Below are 26,278 nucleotides of genomic sequence, written 5' to 3' on the forward strand. Positions count from 1 at the left end.
TTTTGGAAGTTTTTTCTTTATTTGATTTGTCTCCAAAAAAATCCTGAGGTATTCACAATATAATGGCATTTATTCTGTTTGAAATAGAGGAAATTTAACGGAAAATGAGAGACGGCAAAAAGCAGAGGGAGACAGTAGCTGTGTAGATTGATACAACTGTCAGAACAAACTCTGAGTCATACATACAAACAGCCATGGAATTGCAATGGCGATGGAAAAAGTATACAATTTCCCCCCTTTCAAATCGAGCAAGTCATGCAATACTGCATTTAGAAACCCTAGGGAACAAGCAAATGATTCTTTACCAACATTTTAAAACAGGGCTTCCACCTCGCTAGAGTACAGATTAAATACGCGCCAATCAGTCCACTTCGGAATAGAAAACTATTATTTCAGTCAGAGTATGCGTAAAACGTTGACTGCTAGTCTGTTTCAGGAGGATAATTCATTACTTGTGTAAAACCAATCCAAGTTTCAAACAATAGGAGCTAACTTAAAATGGGTATTAGCTTAGCACTCTCTCTAATACCACCCATGCTGTAAATGTTAAGGTTTAGACCATAACCTCTGTTTGGCTTGACTGAGCAGGATTTCAATGAAATGAGTGCACACACTAAAGTATACGAACATGACAGACATCCTACAGCTCAGCCAAGCCGGTACTAAAAGCACATACACCATCTAGAGTTTAAACCACTCCACTACAATAGCAATGTTTCCTGTGGGTTAGTGTGGTTTGATATTTGGCTTTTGTATCAACGGCAACGCCAATGACAGACAATTCTCTTTACCATGTGTCTTGTTTGGCTTTAAAAAAAAAAAAAAAAAAAAAACACAACCAATAAATAAATAGTGATAATACATATACATTGTTGAAATCCGTTGTTTTTTCTTCTGCCAGTCTCAAGTCTGTGATTGGTCAAACGGGACGTCTGCAACCCAAAAGAGCTTCTTCCCACCCGACTCAAAAAGCTGCCCAAGTGCAAACGCCACTCATGACAATTTCAGCATTAATAAGACGCTCTCTCATTGGCGCCGTCTCAAATGGCACCCCACTCCTGATGTAGTGCACTACTTTTGGTGCACCATTTAGGGAATAGGGTGCCATTTCAGGTGCAGTCAAATTAGTTTGACCATACAGTATCAGAGAACCACAAAAACAAAGTGGAGCTTCTGGGCAGAGATAAAATAAAATGGCACACAAAAGATTTAAACCGAGAAACAATCAATCATGATATTTTGATCATGGAAAGAAAGAAAACAAAATTCAGTTAAGAGGATATCGGAGGACCAAAGTTTTACAGCGACACAGGGTGAAGAAGAAGCGGCTAAACGGAGCAGTGAAAGTGATCGCTCCGCTTTGAGAGAAAAAGACACCTTTGACCCAGGCGTTCCGGAAGGACAGAAAGAAGACTTCTTCTCTAACTACACTGTCACACACTCTCCATCTCAACCGCTCTCTAGGATCATCCGGAAATTTCTTTATTCAATTTGGTGTCATCTTTTCCCTGAATATAATACAAATAAAAAACTTTTTTTTTTAAAGACAAAAAAAAAGGTAAATAATAATCATAGACAAAACACTTCCAAGACACAGACCTTTGCCCTCCATCCTCACACACAGCTAATTGAACAAAAGACACACAGCACATTCAGGAAAAGAAACAGACAAAAAAAGATCTACACAAATAACTCATTCTCACCATGAAACCAACTAAAAAAACAATAAAAGTACAAATGCATATTGCAAATAGCAGATTGAAAACAAGTCAAGAGAACATAAAAGGCAAGTGTGTATTTTCCTAAGTATACAATTCAAAATTTTGCAAAAGAATATATAATATGTAAAAATTATAAATAGAGTTGTGCCCCCCCCCATCATAATCTAAAATCAATAGCAGTTACATCAGTGACAATAACATGCAATTGATATACTTACAGCATTGGACTAGCAACCCCCAAACTACAAACCCCATTTAACCCACCCCAAAAACTACAACCCAACGGCCCCACCCCAACACAATCCTTAAATAGTCAGCTCATTCAAAAACAAGTCTCTCGCTTAACTCAATTTCCCTCTGGACTAGCTGAAGACATGAATTCAACCCGTACTAGGGAGAAGATCTCATTCAGTCACCAACTCCAGTTTCATCACCATATGTTTATATACAGGAGGACTTCCTAACGTACAGCAAGCTGACTGATTTGAATGACTGCATAGTGAAAATGATATTTGGTTTTACTTACAGATGGGGCGATGACACACCCTCCCACCGCACCCCCAAGGTACAGCGCAGCAGCAGACTGCATCCAAAATGGCACCCTATTCACTACATTGTGCACTACTCTCGACCGGGGTCTTATGAGCCCTGGTGATAAAGTAGTGCACTACATAGGGCGTGACTTCAGAGGCACCCTACCAGAGTACATCTTTAACAGCGCTGGCTTTGCCACTGCCTGCTAAGAACACACAAAGCCACTAAACAGCAGCCAACCAGCACCACTGTGGACATATTGTTTATAGCCTACATTTGGAGTGTGTGTGGCGCGACACCGCTGTCCTTGGCAATGGGTTAGGATTAGTATTCAAACTTTTAAAAAATTAATTACTATACATTTTACAAACACACACCAAAACACCCAAGTCATTCATGTTTTGCACCAGGGGCCCAAAAAAGTTCTTGCCATTTTTAGAAAGGTGAAGTGGCACAGTCACCTGTCAGGTGTTTCCAACCACGTGCGTGTGTGTGTGCTTGTAAAAAGACATCAGCAAAACAAGAGAAAGTTGACAGTGGGAGACTGGGTCTGGCACAGCACTGGACAGCCAAGACTGGGGGAATAGGGTGCACTTTGAGTAGAGTGCACTTTGTAGTGATTTTGGACAACCCAAGGGGTAGAGAACGTGTACATTACAAGGGATAGTACTAATAAAGTACATATAAAGTCAGTATTTTAAAACTTTGTTTTAGCAAGTGGGCCAGGCAGCCTAGATTGTATAATAATGTGTCTGTCATTACTACCTGATTGCCTATAGTAGAACCAAAACCAAAGAGCCATGGTTCAATGTTGGTACATGATGATTTTCGGAGGGGCAACAACAAACAGAACGTTGCAGACTGAAACATAACACAAAGAACCAACACTGTTCTCTATTCCACAACAATAAGAGAACCATGTAAATTCTACCTGCAACACAGCCAATCTCCTGAACTCTCCAAAGACTTGGTGATGGTGAGCAGTGGCTTATTACAGTACCAGTTTACACAGTAAAAAGGTCTGTCTGGCTGAGTGGGTGTGATTGCTGTGCCCAGGCTTTGTCAGAGTACAAGTCTCTCCCTGTATTCTACACACACGGGCATTGCTACCCCTAAAGCACCCCCTCCCCCTATCCCACACTAGCTACAGAGAAACTCTGAATATATCGTAGTCATAGTAATCAATTAGAATATCAATAATAACTTGTTTTCGTTGATGACACCTTTGGTGTGTAATGTCAAGGTCGAGCTTGCAGGAGGCCCACGGACGGACAGACAGACGGACAGGTAGACAGACCATTCTATAATCAGGGTTGACCCTGGACTACAATGTCCAAGGTCAGGGAGCAAAAGGTCAAGGTTCACAGGTCAGGACGGACAGACGGACACTCCTTCACTAATAACAACTAGACTTTGCGGTGCTGTAGTGCGATATGTGACTACAACATGCTATTACACCGTTAGATACATGTGAGGTGTACATCGTTTGCGTGGATTAGTTTAGTGACGTTAACCTATGCTACTCATCTATGGGTTTAGCTCTCGATCACTGTTCTCTCACACCCTTCACCATCAGACTTGCTCTTCTGTATTTGGTAACTGTAAAGACATTGCATTACTTCACTTATTTGGTTTAAAAAGATCTAAAGTATTTGTCCTTTGGGGGACAATTATCGACAGCAATTTAGCAGCAGTAGTAGCAACGTAATAAATAATTAAATATTTTTTGAAAAGATACAATAATGAATATAACAGCAAACAATCAAAACACAAATCCTAATTCACCCTAAAAAATAAAATCATAATTGGTATATTGGTGCAACCCCATTGAAAGCTTTTACAATGTCCAGATAGCTTTACAATGTCCAACATCTGATCCATAGCCTGGCTGCCTATGGCTGAATTAAGGGCCCCAAACTCTCGCTCCCTCCTCACATCTCTCCTTTATCAAAACACTCACCGCTCTGCTGTCACTCACTCCTCCCTCACTAGCTCTAGATGGCCCTTACCTTTCTGTCACGTACCTCTCTTGACCTTCTTTCTCACTTTCTTATCCTTCTCTTCCTCCGCTCCTTTTCACCTCATCCTGTCATCCCTAATTTTTTTTTTTTTTTTATCCAACTCTTTCCTCGTCTTGCTTCTCCCTAGCTATTCTTCTGCACATATTCATAGTCGACGTTTCCGGTTCCCTCTCTCCATTTCTCTGACATACCGTTGATCTCCCTCTCCTATCGTGTCTGTTTCTAGCAGTGATTTGGCTTGGTTGTGTGTTGGGGAAGTCAAGCCTGATCCCAGATCTGTCAGTGCCGTCTTGCAAACTCCTAATGCTCAGGCTAGGAAAAGGGGACGGGGGTTGTCTTCTCTACCTGGCTTTGACTCTGCAGGAGGGGAGGCAGCAGTCAGGAGCAACGAGAGGGCCTTGTGTGACACCCTCCACCAACACCTACCACCTTTGGTTTGCCAAAACTGTGGAGCCGCTAGAAGATGGAACAGCAGAAAGAATGAAATAAAGAAGAGGGTGAGTGGCTTGGTGCCATTTAGAAAGACCGGAAAGAGGGAGGGTTGAAATGCTCCACAGCCAAAAATATCTAATTGTATTATTTGTAAAGGGCAAGCTGCTGTCTCTTGCCTGTTTCTTGACACAAACAACTCACGCCTCCCCTCCGTTCTCCTCCAAACGGTTTTCTTTTCTAACACTCCTCTTCAACAACAAGCAACACTGCTTTAAACCTCATCTACCTGGCAGTACAGTTTCCCTGACTGAGTTTAAACACAGCAGCTGGGGGTAAATGCAGTAAACCAAGTCCGATAATAGGCAGACTTCTGTCCTCCTCTGTATCCCTCCATCTCTCACACTCATCCACCGGTTATCCAGTCCCACTCAAAACCATCCTGAACTCAACATAAATAAATACATACAAAACACCCTTTCTACAGAGCTACGCATAAACCCTACTTTTTTTTGTATTTTCCGCCGTTTTTCCAATTCAAAGCTGCTAGAACATGTACTTGTTGATATTCCTCGCTAAGCATTTGAATCAAAGTTAATGTTTCTGTCATCTATTGTATTTTCAAAGCGATGGTTAAAAACCAGACTGAAACAAATACAGCGGGTCTAGTTGGTCTGTTAGAGCTACAGTGGGACAGCCATTTGCCATCCATAATAGCGAGCGTACACTTGTGTCTTAGTACACACACTCATACACAACCTGTTGAAGAGTAAGTATAGAAACAATAACACCCGGCTGAATATTGCACTGAACCTTCCACTTCTGAGCCTAGCCATCACTGCGGATGACACTGGGCCTCTGGGCTTGCCGTAGGGACTCTTACATTGTCTTAACACTACATGATGTAGCAGAAATTAGCTCCAGTGTGTATCGACTACTCTGTTGTCAGACCCCATAGCTATGACTAGGGCTGGAGCTGAACAAGATTATACAGGCGCGTGAGATATGACTAGTGAGTGAGTAGTATTTATGTATGTGTTTAACCATGTAAATGCATTTACAGTATCACTACTGTACATCAGTATCAAACAGATGGAAAAGTGTGCATGCATCATGGATACAGAGTAACCTACAGTATGTGCTGAAGTGTTCACGATGATAATGTACATGTGCTGATATGACTTCTGATGACGCCTAACTACAGGGTGAAGCTCTACTCTCCCTCGTGTCTGTCTGTCCTGATCCAGACTCAATCAAAATGGATCAACCAGACTCAATCAATCAATCAATCCACCGAGCCAGTCTGTCTGTCTAGGGATAAAGGCCTACTCCGTGTCTCCGTCCCTCTCTGGGGTCTCCCGGCTGCAGGCTGGGGCGGGGCCAGTGGCTGGGGGCTACCTGCTGAAGAGCGAGTGGAGCTGGTGCTGGCTGTAACATTGGCTGCTGCGCGGCGACTCAGTGCGCTCCATCACCGCCTGGAACCAGCCTGCCACGTCCACCACCAGCACCTCATAGCGCCGAATGAAACTGTGCTCCTGGGGGGGGGGGGGGTGTATCAGAGAGAGGAAGGGCAGAAGAGAGGAGTTAGAACACTGCATCCATTCCCTTTCTTTCCATTTTGTCTTTAAATAAACATTTAAATCAGACAACATTCTTCCCTTTCTTGTAATCCCAAATCATGGTTTAGAGTGGAGGTGGTGAAGAATCAGTGTGTGAACAGCTGGAGGGGAGAGACTTACGAGCAGCTTGTGGTATTTTGGCCTTTTTCTGTGATCCTTTGTGAGGCTGTGGAAAGAGGTAGTCAGTGACGTAAAAATGAACAGACAAAAAGCACTTGATATTACTTAGCAACTGTACTGTCAGCAGAGACTGGTTGAGAGCCGTAAGACTGCAGAAATTAATAATAAACTCTCTCAATGAGTCACACAGTGCGTGTGTGTTTTGTCTCACCAGTCTTTGACGAAGGACTGGAAGTCGAGGGAGAAGTCCATGCTGAGGGGGAGCGAGGGAGGGTCTTCCTGCAGCACTTTGGTCAGGACCTCGAAGTCGGTCTTGCAGTTCTTATAGGGGAACTGTCCTGTGGCCAGCTCCACCTGCAGGCCGAGACAACACATTACAGCGTTAAGGCCAGTTTATACTTGGTCTAACGACATGTCCGTAGGCAATTAGAATGCGACAAGCATTGCTGGTCAAAACAACATTTCAATTTATGGTCTGTAGACCATCGCTGTGACTGTCAGCTTTCTTGTTGTGACTGTCGCTATGTCCGTTGTTGTGGTTACCAGACTGCCACAGCAACCAGAGTTCTAAACTTCTCAGACACAATGACAAACTTTTATTTAGTCGCACTGTGGCAGTAAGCTATTTTCTGTAAACTCGCCATTAATTGTTAGTTTATTTTACTATAATAATGAATAAAAAAGTAGCCAAAGTTAAGACGACGTCAATTATTCTCTGGTCATTATTTGAACTGGCTAACGAACTAAAACACTGTTTAGAAAATTGCTTTTAGTTGCCTGGCTTGCTAGGTTGACATTTACTGAATTCACTTTGCGGACGTCGTTGTGCGTTTACACTTTTTCATAACGACAAGTTTGATGTCGCTCTTGTCGCAAACCTCTTCACCAGTTAGAAATCAACCCATAGCCCCTAACCTAGACACCATTTCATGCTCCCTTGTAGATGTGAATAGCTGGATGACTGTAAACAATACGGCGAAAAGTCCACCTAGCCTGCCAAAGGGCTTGATGGAGCAATTATCATAATACTTACACCCATTTGATCCTTTCAGATGGATGACAGGACATTGAGAAGTGTCAAAGCGTAGAAGGTAGGTAAAGGCTCTCGACTTTTGGCCGGGGCCAAATACGAAGGCACAGGACTGACCAAAAGAAGTGCACTACATAGGGAATAGGGTATGATTAAGTAGTGTGGGTGTTTTACCAGAGAGATGCCCAGGCTCCAGACGTCTGCTCGGATGTCATAGTCAGGCTTGCTGGGATCTGGGGGGTCTATTCTCTCAGGCTGGGGACACAGAGAAACAGGCTTGGGTTAGGGGGAAACTGCAATTATTGTACCAATACACAGGGAAATTAAAAACATTTGACAGAGGACAGCAGCATTTAGAATTTTTACAGAGTTATGTGCAACCCCAGGTGGAAAAATAGTGGCGCTTTAGCATCAAAATGGCAGCCTTCACTTCGGTAGGTTAAACGCGGTAGGGTACGTGTGTCCACCAAGGTGACTCACAGCCATGTAGGCAGCACAGCCGGCGCTGCGGGTCTTGGCCTTGGAGTCAACGAGTCGTCCGCTGATGCCAAAGTCACACAGCTTGATCTGGCCCTTGTTGTCCAGCAGGATGTTGGAGGGCTTCACGTCCCGGTGTATCACACCGTGCTTCTCCTTCAGGTACAGCAGAGCCGACACTATCTGTAGACACACAAAGGGTAACCCACTACTACATTGAAGATAAGATGAACAAACTTTTTATGGGATGGGGTCAATTCCACTGGAACTAAACATAATTGAAAATGAAGGGCAATTTTTTTATTCTGAATTTGAGTTTCAGTTCAAAGCCTGAATTGAGGGTATGAGAGCGCAAGAGATAAGACGCGAGATGGAGAGACTCACTGCCACGGTCATCTTGCCCAAGATGCGTTCAGGGATGGGCCCCTGGATCCTCTTCTTGAGTTTCTCAGCACACGTCCCCATCAGCTCCATTGCGATGAACACATCCGTCTGAGGACCAATCACAGTCAGTCACAGAACATTGGCATTTTAAACAGAACAGTGAAACTGCTACAAGAAAGAAGCTATTTCTGTCAATCTGAATAAATATGGTTTAAATGTGACATACTAAATTATCTGTGCGTGTGACTCACGTTGGTAACTATGGCGCCGTAGCACTGGATGATGTAAGGGCAGTCGTGGCTCTTCAGCACCACATCCAGATCCATCAGAATCCTCTTGTTCTCGTCCTTGTTTCCTGTCCGGCGCATTTGCTAGTGACACACACACACACACTAAATCAGTCATCATTATTCAACGTTGATATTTTAGTTGAGGGAGGAGAACTTCAACCAACTAGATGGCACCACTAATTTACAACTCCGCCCACCCCACAAACCTGTCTAGCACTTAACCATTAGCCAATCACATACTGCCGGTTTCCCGGACACAGATTAGGACTAATCCTACACTAAAAAGGAGATTTAAAAGGAGATTATCCACTGAAAGTGCTTTATAGTCCAATCTGTCTCTGGGTAACCATAGTAACCTACCTCACTCCAGAGTATCAGCTGTTTCCAGCAACCTACATCCCCTGCCCCCTCATCCAAACCTATCCCCTGCCCCCTCCTCATCCAAACCTATCCCCTCCTCATCCAAACCTATTCCCTCTCATCTATATACAGTAGGTCACCAGATGGTGAAAAGTGAAACTGTATATGATTGAACAATAGAGGTAGGCCTATGTATTTTAAGAACAGAACACACCGATTATAAAGTTTGTACCTGCCAGTTAAGGCTGAACAAAACATAGCATTCTACATGTTAAATTGCATAGATATAATACACTGCTCAAAAAAATAAAGGGAACACTTAAACACAATGTAACTCCAAGTCAATCACACTTCTGTGAAATCAAACTGTCCACTTAGGAAGCAACACTGATTGACAATAAATGTCACATGCTGTTGTGCAAATGGAATAGACAACAGGTGGAAATTATAGGCATTTATCAAGACACCCCCAATAAAGGAGTGGTTCTGCAGGTGGTGACCACAGACAACTTCTCAGTTCCTATGCTTCCTTGCTGATGTTTTGGTCACTTTTGAATGCTGGCGGTGCTTTCACTCTAGTGGTAGCATGAGACGGAGTCTACAACCCGCACAAATGGCTCAGGTAGTGCAGCTCATCCAGGATGGCACATCAATGCGAGCTGTGGCAAGGTGGTTTGCTGTGTCTGTCAGCGTAGTGTCCAGAGCATGGAGGTGCTACCAGGAGACAGGCCAGTACATCAGGAGGCCGTAGGAGGGCAACAACCCAGCAGCAGGACCGCTACCTCCGCCTTTGTGCAAGGAGGAGCACTGCCAGAGCCCTGCAAAATGACCACCAGCAGGCCACAAATGTGCATGTGTCTGCTCAAACGGTCAGAAACAGACTCCATGAGGGTGGTATGAGGGCCCGACGTCCACAGGTGGGGGTTGTGCTTACAGCCCAACACCGTGCAGGACGTTTGGCATTTGCCAGAGAACAACAAGATTGGCAAATTCGTCACTGGCGCCCTGTGCTCTTCACAGATGAAAGCAGGTTCACACTGAGCACGTGACAGACGTGACAGTGTCTGGAGACGCCGTGGAGAACGTTCTGCTGCCTGCAACATCCTCCAGCATGACCGGTTTGGCGGTGGGTCAGTCATGGTGTGGGGTGGCATTTCTTTGGGGGGGGACGCACAGCCCTCCATGTGCTCGCCAGAGGTAGCCTGACTGCCATTAGGTACCGAGATGAGATCCTCCGACACCTTGTGAGACCATATGCTGGTGCGGTTGGCCCTGGGTTCCTCCTAATGCAAGACAATGCTAGACCTCATGTGGCTGGAGTGTGTCAGCAGTTCCTGCAAGAGGAAGGCATTGATGCTATGGACTGGCCCGCCCGTTCCCCAGACCTGAATCCAATTGAGCACATCTGGGACATCATGTCTCGCTCCATCCACCAACGCCACGTTGCACCAGACTGTCCAGGAGTTGGCGACCATCCGCCACCTCATCAGGAACATGCCCAGGCGTTGTAGGGAGGTCATACAGGCACGTGGAGGCCACACACACTACTGAGCCTCATTTTGACTTGTTTCAAGGACATTACATCAAAGTTGGATCAGCCTGTAGTGTGGTTTTTTACTTTAATTTTGAGTGCGACTCCAAATCCAGACCTCCATGGGTTGATAAATTTGATTTCCATTGATATTTTTGTGTGATTTTGTTGTCAGCACATTCAACTATGTAAAGAAAAAAATATTTAATAAGAATATTTCATTCATTCAGATCTAGGATGTGTTATTTTAGTGTTCCCTTTATTTTTTTGAGCAGTGTATAATCATTTACAGCTCCAGCCATTATCCCTGTAGGCCATGTTTGTGCTTGTAACCATGACTGTGTATACCAAGAATAAGCATTGTATGCAACCCCCGCATAGGAAGTCAGTCACTAATAGTTAAACAGTTAAATTGGGGGGGGGGTTAACAATGCTTAATTGTAGCAGTGACGATTCAGTATAATTACTATCATTGTGTGAGGATAAACAATGGAAGGCAAAGCCCAGAGAGAAACTGATAGAGAACAGCGATACTGAACTGACAAACAGCCCAGGGCTGCCTCCAACAGTTATATCCTCTGGACAAATCGGCTGCTATGGAATTATGTGTTCTGCCACAGTAGGAAAAACCAATGCTATGGCCTTAACCCAAATAGCGGCAGTAGAACATCCACACAGCACTTGCATAACGGAATAGGCCTAATGTTTCGAGCTGCTGGAAGGCGATTAAGGTTCCCACTGTTCAGCAAGAATAGGAGCAAGGCTAGTTTCATGCCATTAGGCTGTTGAACAGTGGGACATAGGACAGATGCAGGCCCAATACACGGTGAGACAGTAGGCCGCAGGGACTTTGAATATGTTGAAATGTAAGTGTGTACTTGTGGACTAACTTTGCAGTTTTCCATACTGCATGTAATATGTTGTGTTTGTATGCTGACTAGGGATGCACAATATATCGGTAAGCATATCGGAATCGGACGACATTCGCTAAAAATGGCAACATTGGCATCGGCCCGATGTCTAGTTTAACGCCGATGCGCAATACCGATGTCTCAGCTGACGCGCATAACTACATAACGTAGGTGGATGACGTAGTGACGCCACGGAAAATACAGCGCTACACAGAACAAAAGCTGAAAAATACTAAATCGCACACTTCCAACAACTAAACAAGTTCAAGTCAAGCAGTCATTTGAAAGAGTAAGAACATTTCAGAGAGACAACTCAAAGGCGAAATCCATTAACGGCAAGAAAATGGAATTCATTATCTTTGACAATCAACCGTTGTCTGTCGTGGATGTTGGCTTTCGCTGGCTGGTCAATCACCTAGAGCCCCGGTACACACTACCAAGTAAGGGCTATTTTTCAGATGCCCTATTTTTCAGTTGCCCTACCGGAGATACACAGTACTGTTGAAACGCACATCCCTGAGCAACTGCTATTAGCTTCACGACTGACATTTGGACCAGCGACGTCAACCCCACGAGCATGCAGAGTCTGACAGCACAGTGGGTCGACGAGGATTTCGTACTGAGGAAAGTCGTATTGCATGCTCAAGAATGTGCTGGTTCTTATACCGCTGTTGCCATTTCAATGGCATTTGAGAACATGTTTGAAACTTGGAAACATGAACACACTCCTAGCTCCATTCGAACAACTGACTGGAGAAATAAGCTCATCAACCGTGTCTGCAGAAGATGTGATACCCTCTGTCATGGCATTGAAACGCTGCTCAACAAAACCACCGACACAGACCGTTGGGGTTAAAACTTGTAAAGGTACTCTACAAGAGGCTGTGAACAAGAGATTCCATGGTATTCTCTCTGTGTCACCACCATGCTCTCTGCTAGGTACAAGGACCGCTACTTCGATGCAGACAAGAAACAGGGTTTAGGTGAAATGTTAGACACAGCTGGACAAGACGGAAACGGACACAGTGACAGTGCGCATTAGAAGAGAGGTCACGGACAGACAGCTGAAACGTCACTGCTTGACATGTATGATGAAATCCTGGTTGAGGCTGAACAAATGAACAACGAAACAGCACGTAAGTGAAAGAAACAGGTTTTGACTATGTTTTACTGGTAATGGGGACATATGTGAATGCTAACAAAATAACTTTTTGGTCAGTATGTGTGTGTGTTTCAACTATTTAAAAAGGTACTAGAACGCTTAAAAGGCTGCTAAAATGTTAAGTACCGATATATTTTTTTGGGGCAAGGAAAATATCAGAATCGGACAAAAATGTCATATCGGTACATCCCTAATGCTGACACCATGTAATGATTTTCCATATAAATGAACAATAAAGTATATTGTATCATAAGTGTCAAACTGCAACAAGACAACGCATCCGGGACAACAGAATCAGCGCGGAGGCCGGAAGGACAGACTTTTCATCCTCAAGACATGAAAGTGAAGTGACCCCCTGCCAGACAATGTAACGCGCGTACAAACTGCCTGTTTAAAACGCAATCCAGTGCTATTATATATGGTCTTAATGCCAACAAGCTGTGGATGGAGGTAGACAAGGCTTACTTTGACGGCGATGACGTGGCCCGTCTTCTTGAAGCGCACTTTGAACACCTGACCGCACGTGCCGCTGCCGATCTCGCCCTCGCTGATCAGGTCACTGACTTCGGCCGGGTACCGCTGAGGAGGGGAACAGGTGACGAGTCACAACATGTCAATGACAAACGCACATGTAGCATGATGTACTACAGTACTCATAAAGCTCTGCGTATGATATCCGGTTATAAATGGCGTTACGAATGCTTGTCAATACAGCACATTATTTTTAATGAGTAGAGAGAAATACAAAAAAACAATAATCACTTTAGGCAATGCTATGGTCTCTTACCTGGCCGTCGATCTTCAGATAGCCCGTCTGCTTCATGATCTCCTGCAGCTTCTGGTCTATCTCCGCACTAAGGGGACACGGCACAGACACACAAAAAATGTTAGGTGTGTCATTTGACGCATGTGTGTGAATGGAAGCATTTTTAAAAATATTTTTTTACTTTCTGTATCCCTTTCCAGAACACGAATGCTCCCTGTGCATACATGTGTGCGTGTGTGCTCCGTGCATGTCTTACTTCTCCACGCTCTTCACCAGGCTGTACTGTGGCGTGGGCAGGTTGAGCATGTGTCGCGGGCGGCTGGGGTAGGAATGGTGCTGGGGTGAGCTCTCAGAGGACGAGGAGCGACTCCCCCCTCCGTCGTTAGCCAGGGGAAGCTGAAGAGCTGGGGGGGGAGAGGAGGAGTATAAAGAAGGGAAGGTAAAAGAGGAAGACTGGGGCTGTCCTTTATTAGCCTGGGTGCCAGTCTGTTTTAGCCCGTTTCTGCTTTAGGAAACTTGTTGTCAGAAAGAGACTGGGACCCAGGCTAGTGTTACTGTAATCAATTCCACTCTCCTTACCTCATCTCTCTTCTTAATGATCAATGGGCTTACAGCATTGAAGAGGGCAGCGTTGTAGTGGAATCTATCTAGCTCTTTGACCAAACAGTGACAGAGAGAGAGAGACCTAAGGAAAGGAAGCCAAATAGCATTGGAGCATTGGGATTCTAACTCCCTGTCACTGACGGGCTATTGAAAACACCCTGACAGTTACAGGTCTATAGTGCCTTCAGAAAGTATTCAGACCCCTTGACTTTTTCCCCACTTTGTTACAGCCTTATTCTAAAATGGATTAAGTAAACACTTTTCCTTAACCTACACACCACACCCCATAATGACAAAGCAAAAACAGGTTTAGACATTTTTACTCATAAAAAATTAAAAACAGAAATACATTATTTACATAAGTATTCAGACCCTTTGCTATGAGACTGGAAAATGAGATCAGGTGCATCCTGTTCCATTGATCATCCTTGAGATGTTTCTACAACTTGATTAGAGTCCACCTATGGTAAATTCAATTGATTGGACATGATTTGGAAAGGCACACACCTGTCTATATAAGGTCCCACAGCAGACAGTGCATGTCAGAGCAAAAGCTAAGCCATGAGGTCGAAGGAATTGTCCTTAGAGCTCCGAGACAGGATTGTGTCAAGGCACAGATCTGGGGAAGGGTACCAAAAAATGTCTGCAACATTGAAGGTCCCCAAGAACACAGTGGTTATCATGCTTAAATGGAAGAAGTTTGGAACCACCAAGACTCTTCCTAGAGTTGGCCGCCCAGCCAAAGTTGAGCAATCAACTTTGACAGAGCTCCAGAGTTCCTCTGTGGGGATCGAAGAACCTTCCAGAAAGACAACCATCTCTGCAGCACTCCACCAATCAGGCCTTTATGGTAGAGTGGCCAGACAGAAGCCAATCCTCAGTAAAAGGCACACGACAGCCTGCTTGGAGTTTGCCAAAAGGCACTTAAAGGATTCTCCAACCATGAGAAACAAGATTCTCTGGTCTGAAGAAACCAAGATTTGACTCTTCGGCCTGAATGCCAAGCGTCACTTCTGGAGGAAACCTGGCACCATCCATACGGGGAAGCATGGTGGAGGCAGCATCATGCTGTGGGGATGTTTTTCAGTGGCAGGGACTGGGAGACTAGTCAGGATCGAGGGAAAGATGAACGGAGCAAAGTACAGAAAGATCCTTGATGAAAACCTGCTCCAGAGCACTCATGACCTCAGACTGGGGCGAAGGTTCACCTTCCAACAGGACAATGACCCTAAGCACACAGTCAAGAAAATGCAGGACTGGCTTTGGGACAAGTCTCTGAATGTCTTTGAGTGGCCCAGCCAGAGCCCGGATTTGAACCTGATTGAAAATCTGGAGACCTGAAAATAGCTGTGCAGCGATTCCCCCATCCAACCTGACAGCGCTTGAGAGGATCTGCAGAGAAGAATGGAAGAAACTGCCCAAATACAGTTGTGCCAAGCTTGTAGTGTCATACCCAAGAAGACTTGATGCTGCCAAAGGTGCAGCCTAGTGGTTAGAGCTTTGGACTAGTAACCGGAAGGTTGCAAGTTCAAACCCCCGAGCTGACAAGGTACAAATCTGTCGTTCTGCCCCTGAACAGGCAGTTAACCCACTGTTCCTAGGCCGTCATTGAAAATAAGAATTTGTTCTTAACTGACTTGCCTGGTTAAATAAAGGTAAAATAAATTTAAAAAGGTGTTTCAACAAAGTCCTGAGTAAACGGTCTGAATACTTGTGAAATGTGATAGCTTTTTTTTTTTTTAAGCCAAAAATGTTAAACTGTTTTTGCTTTGTCATTATGGGCCATTTTTTTATTTATTCAAATCAGTTAAGAACAAAACCTTAACTTAGAACGACAGATTTTTACCTTGTCAGCTCGGGGATTCGATCTAGCAAACTTTCGGTTACTGGCCCAACGCTCTAACCACTAGGCTATCTGCAGCCCCGGTATTGTGTGGATTGTTTTTCTTCATCAATGTCATACATTTTAGAATAAGGCTAATGTAACAAAATATGGGAAAAGTGAAGGGGTCTGAATACTTTCCAAACGCACTGTATAGGTTGACTTATAAAATTTGGGGCCATTCTACTTCAAGGTCTCACCCATTGCCTCTCAGTTTATACACATTTAGGGTGCATCCCAAACGGCCCCCTAGTGCACTACTTTTGATCAGAGCCCAGATCAAAAGTAGTGCACTATAAGGGGAAATTGTACCATCTGGGACTCCCCCATGTTTCTATTCAGACTTCGAAAGGAGTGAATGAAAGCAGTCCATGCTCAATTTGACCATGACGGATAGACAGAGCAGGCCAGTGTAAGTAGAACGATATCAGTTCAGTCTCCAAGAGGTCGGCTGTGAATGTCTTAAGACCACAATACGAACACTTCGACAAGACATTCCACAAGTATTAGCAATAGCAACACAACCCTTAGGCTGTATATTAGCAAAGCATAGGTAAAAAACTTCAATTGAACTTGAAGGGTAGTTTAGCCGATTCATTTTTACTACATAATTTGACACAAAGGCTAAAAGTGTTATTGTTCAAGGAGACAACACTCCACAGGCATATAGACAGGGTGAGCACTGAGCAGTGGAGACCAGCTACGAGAGCAGTGTTAGCTTTGACCCACCATGCAACCACACAAACAGACCATGCGTCCAGACTGCTGCTCAGTCAGTAGCTAGCTAGCAGCACCACCAAAAGGAGTGGACCCTCTGCTGCAGAACATTGGAGCTCTCTCAGTGACCTCTGAGACCCCCCCGAAGAGGACTCCACCCCCCCAACCAACCCGCAGTTCAGACCGTTCATATGATATGTTTTATACACTGTGAAAAGCGCCCCATTCCTAATCTGTGAATGGAGTCGTTTTGCAAAGGGCACCTTCGGAGCCTTTGGTTTGTTTGAAGTTTTCAAAGCAACGAGGTAGTGTTGAGCAGTTCTTTAAAACGCCTTTTCAAGAGATAAATGCACCAACGCCAGGCAGTAGCTTTTATCCCTGGTTCAATCACATGCAGCCAGGACCTGCTCACTGTAGAGAATCGGTTAGTGGGTGTTAGTAAAGGACTCGGGCAATTTTTGGTTTGGCAAAGACCAGACAGTCCTCCACACAGCTGGATCCAGACAGACACACACATCAGCCACCACGGGCAATTGACAGTGCCACTGCAAGGGGGATGCCAGGAGAGAATGCTTAGTTAGCGCACAAAGAACAATATCTGACCCTGAGAAAGAGCATGGAAGAAACAGATGGACACACAACAAGACAGACAGAAATTAACCTGTCACAGCCTGAACTGCAGAGCAAAGAGAATGCCAGCTTGGGCCCAGCCTGGATGAAGACATGACAGACAGGCTGAAGGACAAGTCTTCAGACGTGAAAGGAGGAAGAGAAGAGGTGGTCAGATTTGGTCACAGCAGCACTCCTGCAGACCAACCCGGTGGTGGGATGCTGGATTAGACTGTGTAATAAAAACCGTGCAGGAAGCCACATGCACCTTTTCTCTGCAACCAGCAAAACGGGTTAATAATATCCTCACACACGCACAAACCCAGGCATACACACTCACTGCCTTGCCACTGGCACTCACATATGGAGAAGAAGAGATGGAAAGATGGAGGGAGAATGAGATTAGAGTGGAGGTGAGACTGCGACCAACTGGGGATACAGTGCAAATGGCCACTTGAAAATAAAAGATGCCTCTTGGCATCCATACTGTCAGAATAGTCTTAGAATATTTTAGGTGTGCTGTGTACAATTGTGGGCTAAATATCTGAAATTATCAATTTTATACAACAATAGCTTTAGCCTATTACACATATTTTGTGAGAGGAGAATTCATAGGCTGTGTGTTGTGTTATGTACTGCAATTAATTTAGGCCTACATTCAAATCTAAGGATAATGTACAAGCAAGGTATCAGTCATTCAGGCCAGTCATTCAGGTTTGGTGAAACCATCTGAAGAATGTGTGAAGTTACTAGCATCTATACGTTCTGTTCTGAGCTACTGAGGGTGAAATGTTCCCTTTCTGTTGAATAGGAGTGACATGGAGATGGGGAGAGAAAAGAGAGGGATAAAGAATGGATTGTGAGAAAGAGAGGGAAGGATGAATGGACGGTGCAGTGGCAGACAGAGAGAGCGATGATTGAATGATACCTGCACGTTGGGAAGGAGCTGGAGCAGGACTGAGCTGGATCACGATGACTGGACAGAGGAGAGAAAATACACATGTGCATATTACTGCACTGTAAAATGCCAGGTACTCACTCACACATACCCTGTCTAACACCCACAGAGACTCACCAATAAACTACCATACACACACACCAATGACCTACAACCCCACACTAACACACACACAAAACAAAATGAAGGAAGGTTCAATCAAACAAGAGCACCTCAGACCAGTTGATATGCTGTGTGTGAAAATAAAAACTAGCACCTCAAATGCTGAGCTCGTCAAAGATAAGAGAGTTGCATTACCACACCATCTTTGCTTTCCAATGCCTTTAGCTTTCCAATGAGGCTGGGAGAGAACGCATCAAGAAGAAACGCAGTGAAAAGAAAACGCATCAAATACCTTGATATGAAAGTATAAACATTTACCTCAGGGCGACACCACCACTATCAGCATAGAGTTAAGTACCCATGTCACCATATTGCACTGAATGTGGCTGGCATTGAATGGTGCAAGACGAAATTCACCCATAAGCATTGGGCAGGAGCCAAGCCTGTTTGAAATGTTTGACCTTCATATCGCTGTAAGCTGATCCTAAATCGGGGCTGTTGGGATAAATCCTGCATGGTGCATTTTGGTGGCTTGACTGGCAAAGACTCTAGCTGGCCAGCTACATTATGCCCACACACTCTGCCAGATGTGTTCGCCTACATTATGACCAAAACATTACCTGCCAAATATGTTCAAGACTGCCGAAATAAGGAAATATCCATCATGCACAAAATATGAGAAGAGCATTAATGCAAAACAAATCACAAGCTTATCAGACATGGAATTGGTTTAATAAATGAAAACACCGAAAAGATAACAGCTGTTGTTTAGTTTTGTAGTTACTAACACCATATTCGTGCAATTTGTGACGTGACAAGAGCCACTTTCAGGGGTAGTTTGCTAGCTATCTTGAACGTTATAGCTGGCAAGTTTGTTCACGCAACTAACTGGTAAACTGCGTTAGCTCGAAAAGCTAACGTTAGCTTAGCTGGCTACTAACAACATTGACTCGGTCAAAATCATATTTGAAGTATCGCTAGAAATGTATACACACACAAGCCATGTCTGGTTAATGAAGCATATTAGACCAGATATAAATGTCAAATACTGATAAACAGCTAATTTTCCGTGTTGATAAATTAACAACAAATTGACTGACGGATGGATGATGGGGCCTACTAGAGCTAACTTAGCTAGTTGCTAGCCAGCAGTTGCCAGGACAGAACCAAAACACAGTTCGGGATTTAAATTGAGTTTCGGTTACAACGTTGCACTGATTTACAATTCTGGTTTACATAGTTTCAAAATGTTTACGTGATATGTTATATACATTGAAAAGGCATGACACCTCTGGGCAGGGTAACGTCCCGAGTTGGGGTATTTGTTTATCCATTTAGCCTGTTAGCGAACAGCAGCAGCATATCCCTATTTACACCCCCTCTCTCCTGCCCTCACTCTGCCTCTCCGTTCGCTTATTTCCCCTTTCCTCTCTCAGTTACCGACTCCCACACGGATACTCACTTGGCCTCGGACGTGAACGTTGTGGACTCATGTCGATATTGAGGTCAATTCTTCTACGAGCTTCTTTATTTTCTTGCTTTAGTTTCTCCTCGATTCGAGAGAGTCTCTGTTCCAGCGACGACATCTTGAAAAATTGAACACTATCAAAGATGATCTATTATAATGAGTAGATAGCAGAGTGACCGTTCTAACGATGGAAATACATGCCCTCAATGATTGAAGGCAGGCGCGATCATGTGGGACCATTCTAACCAATGAGAGGTCATAGGCGAGCGTGAACATGCACAACTAAGTCGTTTTTCTCAAATTGCCAGAATGCCACGTTCATCCACTTACATCAATATATTTGTAAATCCTAAACATTACGAAACTTCTATTCGATCAAATAAGCCTAACGTAATTCAACTTCGGACACTCTCATATACCTCCGTACAGAAAAAGGGCTTAATCTCACTCCGACAGATTTTGGGCGGAGTAAATCCTCTCGCTTCGCCTCTTCCTCTCTGGCATCATCGAGCGAAACCAGCTAGCCCAAGGCTCCCTCTCTTGTGGACTATACAGGCAGGGACGGCTGATGTCCCAATGTTTGAAACATTCTAATTTCCATAGAAAATTGGCTTGCTTGCATGTTTGGTATAGCATGTTGTAAAATTTGCTGTCAAGCATTGGGGCCATAGAACTCATTGACACAATGTAATCAACTAAACTATGCATGTCAATTTATCATGCAAATAAAAAATACTATTTTCCCAAATTAGCACAGTCCTACAATTTACTCGCTCATCACACAGTCCCATTCAAAACACAAATAAAACTGCATTTTTGTGATTTATTACAAGGTGGATGTTGATGTTTGCATCTTTTTTTATGATTCTTTGCATCGTTTTCTACATGAATTTGAGAGGACATGAGTTGATACTTTCAGGACATTCTTCACGAGTTCACATGGTAAAGCTTGTCTAAAAATGACCTTTGTTTTATGACCATCTTACTTGTGAAGATAGAGCATTGCATTAATAGCAGGGAGGTGACAGAGAATGGTCTGATGATGAGACACCCAATCAAACACAGTAAACCGTATACACAAGTTTTCCCAACAGATTTTCTTTATAAATAACTAATCTCATACTTTCACTTCCTTTTGTATAGTCGTACACAAGATAAGTAGAGTCTGCAGCCAGACAAACATGATTCACAACACATCCCATACACAGAGACAAGGGAGGTAAAGTTTGTTTTCTATTGACTCCTGCAGATGAGCATGTACTGTAGTTGGAGGATGAAGCTGCCTCTAAGTTCTGATCTAAGGTCAGTTTTCTTTTCCTAGTGGTTGGAGGTTGGAATAAACTGATCCTAGATCTGTTCTTAATGGTCACTTCAACCTGGAGAAGCCTGAGCATGATTCATTGCTTGGATGTGTTTCCGCTTCATGCCACTGATTGAATTTGAGTGTCTTGAGCATTACGGTCTCTCAGTGTGTGTTTGTGTAAATATTTAAATGTTTGGAACGAGACATGCATCCTTCAGCCTTTCTTTTGTGTGTTCAGATATGACCAAATGGCACAGGTGTAGACTGCCACATGACACACCCTTATATAAAATTCACAGACTGGACCAATTAAAAGGCAACAGGATAAATTCAATAACCCTCTCTGTTGCTTTTCTCAACGACCTCATTATCAACCAAAAACAGAACCAAAAGCACTGTCGTCGTTGACCCCCCCCCATAATAACTCAAATCAGAACATTTTAAAGAATGTTAAAAGGGCAACAATTGCCCATTGTGAATGCACTAGTGATCTGGTTGGATCACAATTGACCGTTCCTCCAAGCAGTGGTTCTTTACCCCTTCTGTTGACACAAGACTAGCAATGGGTAACTTGATGGGTGATTGTTCACAACGTTGTAACAATGCAGAGTACATATATATAGATGATTCTACACACTGTTGATTCAACTTCCTCCAAGCAATCATTTTGATAGGCAGATGGAGGTACTTCCTTGTCTCCTCTTAGCATTAATGTAAAACATTATCAGCCTCATTGCATACCAAGGACCACAGTTAGTTACCAAGGACCACAACATAACAAAATGAAATGCATTTCTATAGATCCCAGTAGAAATTTAAGGCATCATTTCAAGCCATGCACCCACCCCACCACACCCTCTCCCAAATATTATTTGTGTTTTGTCACAGTATGAAGGAACCAGGGTTGGGGTCCATTCCATTTCAATTCAGGAAATAAACTGAAATTCCAATTGACTTCCTGAATTGACTGAATTGAAATGGAATGGATCCCAACCCTGAACGTTACATGGAGATCCTCAGATCTCAGAGCAGACTACAACACTGGCACAAAGGAGGATGGAACTGGAAGGCAAAGTTAAAAGGGGTTGACTGTGTAGTAGAAGTTACACATGTTATGACAAGTTCTTGTAAGGACACAGCCATTGGAGTGTTCTAGATAGGGAGGAGGTGGCACAAGCTTAGCGGGCGTCACAGTTTCTTTTTTTCTGTCTTCTTTTCCTTTGGAAAACAGAGTCTCATTGTAACAGAACTTCATTTCCCATCAACCACCAGTCCTCTTGACGGGCCCCTTCTCACAGTTGTGTGAGATGCTGCTGCAGTGTAAAAAAAAAACACAGTCACAGAGTCTTGGCCTGGGTCTGCATTAATCTCCTCTAGTTCATACCTCCCACACAGACGTAGACTACACTACAGACCGACCCTTCTCCGTTTCTCATATCACATTCACAGTGTGGTGGATGCAGACCACCCTTGCAGACTGCCGTGACCCCATGACCCTCATATGATGATGACGTGATAGAGGTCACAACCTCTCGACCCCTAGCAGAGGTCGGAGACGTAGTCGAAGTCGCAGAAGCTGTCCTGGTCCTTGCGGGAGAGCGTGCGGGGCTCGCGCGGCGGCGTCAGAGCGGGAGGCTCGGCGGTGAACTCCTCGTCAAAGTTGCTGACGTCCTCTCGGCCCTTGATGGAGGGAACGAAGGGAGGGGGCAGCTTCCTCTGTAACAGGGCCTCCCAATCCAGACCCTGGAGGAGAGAGAGAGAGAGAGAGAGAGAGCGAGAGAAAAAAAAAACAGGGTTAACAAAAAGCAACATCACGGTGGAAAAATATGTCCCTGCAAAAACAACAAGTGTGGGATGAAGAGAAATGGAAAAAGATGAATATGGTGTCATGGATTTCTGACTCACCCGGAAGAAAGGCTGTTTCTTTATCTCATCAGCATCTTTCTCACCAGAGCCTAGTCTTCTCTCTGGGTTCCTCCTCAACAGCTGTTCATGACACACACAAATCACATGAATATTGATAGCCGTTATAGAAGTCAAATTACCAGCTGTTATACTAAACTTGCTAATGAGAGAATTATGGGGGTTATTGGGAGGGAGAGTCTTATCAGAACTGCTGTTCCCAGGTAAACAAAATCATGAATTAAAGAGACAAGGACTACAACATTACCATCATTAAACGGACAAATCTGTGAGGTGCCACAGACCATGGACCTATGTGTGTGGTCACATACCCTCCTCATGATGGCGATGGCCTCTGTGGAAAGGAATCGTGGGTAGCGGACCTCGTCATTCACGATGCTGTCAAACACCTCCTCCTCATCGTCACCAGGGAAGGGCGACTAGCAGAGAAACACACTCCGACAATTGAGTGGGAAACCCATTTATAAATGCCAGACCTCACAATATAGACACAAACCAAACCCAAGGAGATTTTTTTTGATGTGAATCGACACATTTCTGTTCACGGTATACTGCTACCAAGTGATGTACATTGAATATGTCTACTCAAATAAAGAGTGGACAGATATCTTCTGTCCTCCCATATCTATATTTTGTCCAACTCTTCAATGACGTCTCACCTCTCCCACCAGCATCTCATAGATGAGGACCCCCAGGCCCCACCAGTCCACTGCTCTGGTGTAAGAGGTGTCGGTCAGGACCTCAGGGGCCAGGAACTCTGGAGTACCACAGAACGTACTGGTCCTGTCCCCATAGCCCATCCCTATAGAGGGGGAGATGTTATTACACAGTGTTAAACATGCAGGCAGGAAGAGACGCACGCAGGTCGGGCACACACAAAACTCGCACTCACATGAGTGTTCACACACACTAGGTATCCAGACGTACGCGTCATAGAAGTGTAAAGATTCGACAAACTTCTGACCACCCACCTTCCTTACAGAGTCCAAAGTCGGCAATCTTTACATATCCGTCTGTATCCAGCAGTAAGTTGTCTAGTTTAAGGTCTCTGGAGGAGGGAGGACATAGGAAATGTTACAGACCGGTCATGGACTTGGATGGAACGCTAAGAGAGTAGATCGTGTCATTGACTCACCGGTACACAATCTTGTGGTCATGGAGAAACTGCAGCCCCAGAACCACACAGGCTGAATAGAACCTGTCAACAGAGACAGAAACATGTAAGACACCTATTCAAAAAAGTGGAGTACACACACACACACACACACACACACACACACACACTCTGGGACTACGTACATACAAACACACACACACACACACTCTGAGACTACGTACACACACACACTCTGGGACTACGTACACACACACTCTGGGACTACGTACACAGACTCTGGGACTACGTACACACACAGACTCTGGGACTACGTACACACACCAGGACTACGCGCACACACACACAGACTCTGGGACTATGCACACACACAGACTCTGGGACTACATACACACACACACTCTGGGACTACATACACACACACACTCTGGGACTACGTACACACACACACAGACTCTGGGACTATGCACACACACAGACTCTGGGACTACATACACACACACACTCTGGGACTACGTACACACACACACTCTGGGGCTACGTACACACACACTCTGGGACTACGTACACACACACTCGGACTACGTACACACATACACTCTGGGACTACGTACACACACACTCTGGGACTATGCACACACACACACACTGGGACTACGCACACACACACACACTGGGACAATGCACACACACACTCTGGGACTACGCACACACACAATCTGGGACTACGCACACACACACTGGGACTACGCACACACATACATACACACACACACTCTGGGACTACGCACACACACACACTCTGGGACTACGTACACACACACTCACACATTGGGACTACGCACACACATACATACACACACACACACACTCTGGGACTACGCACACACACACACACCCACACACACACACACACACACACTCTGGGACTACGTACACACATACATACACACACACACACTCTGGGACTACGCACACACACACACTCAGACTACATACACACACACACTTTGGGACTACGTACACACACATGGACTACATACACACACACACTCGGACTACGTACACACACACACACTGGGACTGCGCACACACACACACACACAGACTCTGAGACTACGCACACACACACACACACACACACACACACACACACACACACACACACACACACACACACACACACACACACACACACACACACACACTCTCTGGGACTAGGTACACACACACACACACACACACACACACACACACTGGGACTACGTACACAGCCCGTGGTTCAGTGAAGACATCAGCGTGGATGTGCATCATGAGGTCACCGCCAGCCGTGTACTCCATGACAAAGCACACGTGTTCCGGGGTCTGGAAACACGCAAACAGGTTGACCAGGAAGGGGTGGTGGGAGACGTTCACCGTCTCAAAGATACGCTTCTCACACATCAGACTGGAGGGAGAGGAGAAAAACAACAGCGGAGGTTGTGAAAATGAGATCTGTGCATTCAGAGTTCAACTTCAAGCCTTGTGTGATGACAAATTGTTGCAGTCATGTAAAAACAAGTCAAGTTTGTAAATGTACCTCTCCACCTCGTCCCGTGCAACAATATCTCCTTTCTTCAGGGCCTTGATGGCGTATATACTTCCTGTCTTCTTATACTCTGACAGCAGCACCTAAGAGAGAGGACAGGTAAAACAGACAGGGTTCAAGGGTCACATTTCAGACTAAATCAAAGTGTTTATTTGGACTTGGAAGGCCAAAGGGAGGTTAGAAACGCGTACCTTTCCAAAGTGTCCCCGGCCCAGCACGGCGATCAGCCTGAAGTCCTGGAGGCACAGGAGCTTCTTATGTTCACTGTAGAGAGAGAGACACATTACCACAATAAATCATATCTCCACAGTAAACACAGTGACTGGTCCAGCATGGCCAGAAGTGTGTACTGCATTTCAACAGTTCATAGGTTAACGGAGGTGCCTGGAAGGCACATGGTCACTGGCGGCCGCCAATATAACATTGTTGTGTGTGTGTGAAACCCTCGTGTGCGTAGGTGTACGTATATGACCATTCGTGTGTCTGCATAATGACCGCGTCCGCGGGAACGAGTGTGGGTGCACACCTGCTCAGAGGGGGGGTTTGGGCAGGGCGATCAGGGGTGAGGTCTGGGGGAGAGAAGGGCTCAATCACTGGCAACCGCTCCTGAGAAAAAGAGAGCAGAGGGAGAAGAAGAGGACAGAGAGATGGAGGGA

General features: G+C 44.7%; 2 protein-coding genes across 5 annotated transcripts in view; both read right to left on the reverse strand.

Moving 5' to 3' along the window:
• LOC110485104 (dual specificity mitogen-activated protein kinase kinase 7) lies at positions 1 to 20,286 on the reverse strand. Of its 2 annotated transcripts, XM_036940522.2 has the most exons (12): positions 19,689 to 20,286; positions 18,095 to 18,142; positions 13,612 to 13,759; positions 13,377 to 13,443; positions 13,055 to 13,168; positions 8,587 to 8,706; positions 8,336 to 8,443; positions 7,955 to 8,134; positions 7,649 to 7,729; positions 6,656 to 6,798; positions 6,445 to 6,490; positions 1 to 6,240 (listed from the first exon to the last, which is right to left on the reverse strand). In XM_036940522.2, exons 1-12 carry the CDS (start codon positions 19,810 to 19,812, stop codon positions 6,100 to 6,102), a joined length of 1,320 nt encoding a protein of 439 aa, XP_036796417.1. In that variant the 5' UTR covers positions 19,813 to 20,286; the 3' UTR covers positions 1 to 6,099. The 2 variants fall into 2 exon arrangements, with proteins under 2 accessions (XP_036796417.1, XP_036796418.1); XM_036940523.2 differs by lacking the exon at positions 18,095 to 18,142 and having other exon boundaries at positions 19,689 to 20,245.
• Positions 20,287 to 20,503: 217 nt separating this feature from the next.
• Positions 20,504 to 26,278, reverse strand: part of LOC110485853 (serine/threonine-protein kinase N1) — a 63,853-nt gene continuing 58,078 nt past the window's right edge. For all 3 annotated transcript variants that reach the window (XM_036940521.2, XM_036940518.2, XM_036940520.2), the window contains exons 14-23: positions 26,149 to 26,228; positions 25,814 to 25,886; positions 25,614 to 25,705; positions 25,305 to 25,481; positions 24,056 to 24,118; positions 23,892 to 23,968; positions 23,580 to 23,722; positions 23,232 to 23,339; positions 22,903 to 22,983; positions 20,504 to 22,740 (exon numbers count right to left, since the gene is read on the reverse strand). In XM_036940521.2, the coding sequence (XP_036796416.2) occupies positions 22,537 to 22,740; positions 22,903 to 22,983; positions 23,232 to 23,339; positions 23,580 to 23,722; positions 23,892 to 23,968; positions 24,056 to 24,118; positions 25,305 to 25,481; positions 25,614 to 25,705; positions 25,814 to 25,886; positions 26,149 to 26,228 (1,098 nt within the window). In that variant the 3' untranslated portion in view covers positions 20,504 to 22,536. The remainder of the gene's footprint in view (positions 22,741 to 22,902; positions 22,984 to 23,231; positions 23,340 to 23,579; positions 23,723 to 23,891; positions 23,969 to 24,055; positions 24,119 to 25,304; positions 25,482 to 25,613; positions 25,706 to 25,813; positions 25,887 to 26,148; positions 26,229 to 26,278) is intronic.

This window comes from Oncorhynchus mykiss, chromosome 13, assembly GCF_057628025.1.
Source record: "Oncorhynchus mykiss isolate SJ-2025 chromosome 13, ASM5762802v1, whole genome shotgun sequence".
Taxonomy (NCBI): Eukaryota; Metazoa; Chordata; class Actinopteri; order Salmoniformes; family Salmonidae; genus Oncorhynchus; species Oncorhynchus mykiss.

Excerpts from the sequence above, each read along its gene's own strand:
- LOC110485104 (XM_036940522.2), bottom strand. The coding sequence starts at position 19,812 with ATGTCGTCGCTGGAACAGAGACTCTCTCGAATCGAGGAGAAACTAAAG. Across the intron at positions 8,444-8,586 it reads ACGGCGCCATAGTTACCAAC|ACGGATGTGTTCATCGCAAT; the intron begins GTGAGTCACACG and ends ATTGGTCCTCAG. Across the intron at positions 6,241-6,444 it reads CAAAATACCACAAGCTGCTC|GAGCACAGTTTCATTCGGCG; the intron begins GTAAGTCTCTCC and ends CCCCCCCCCCAG.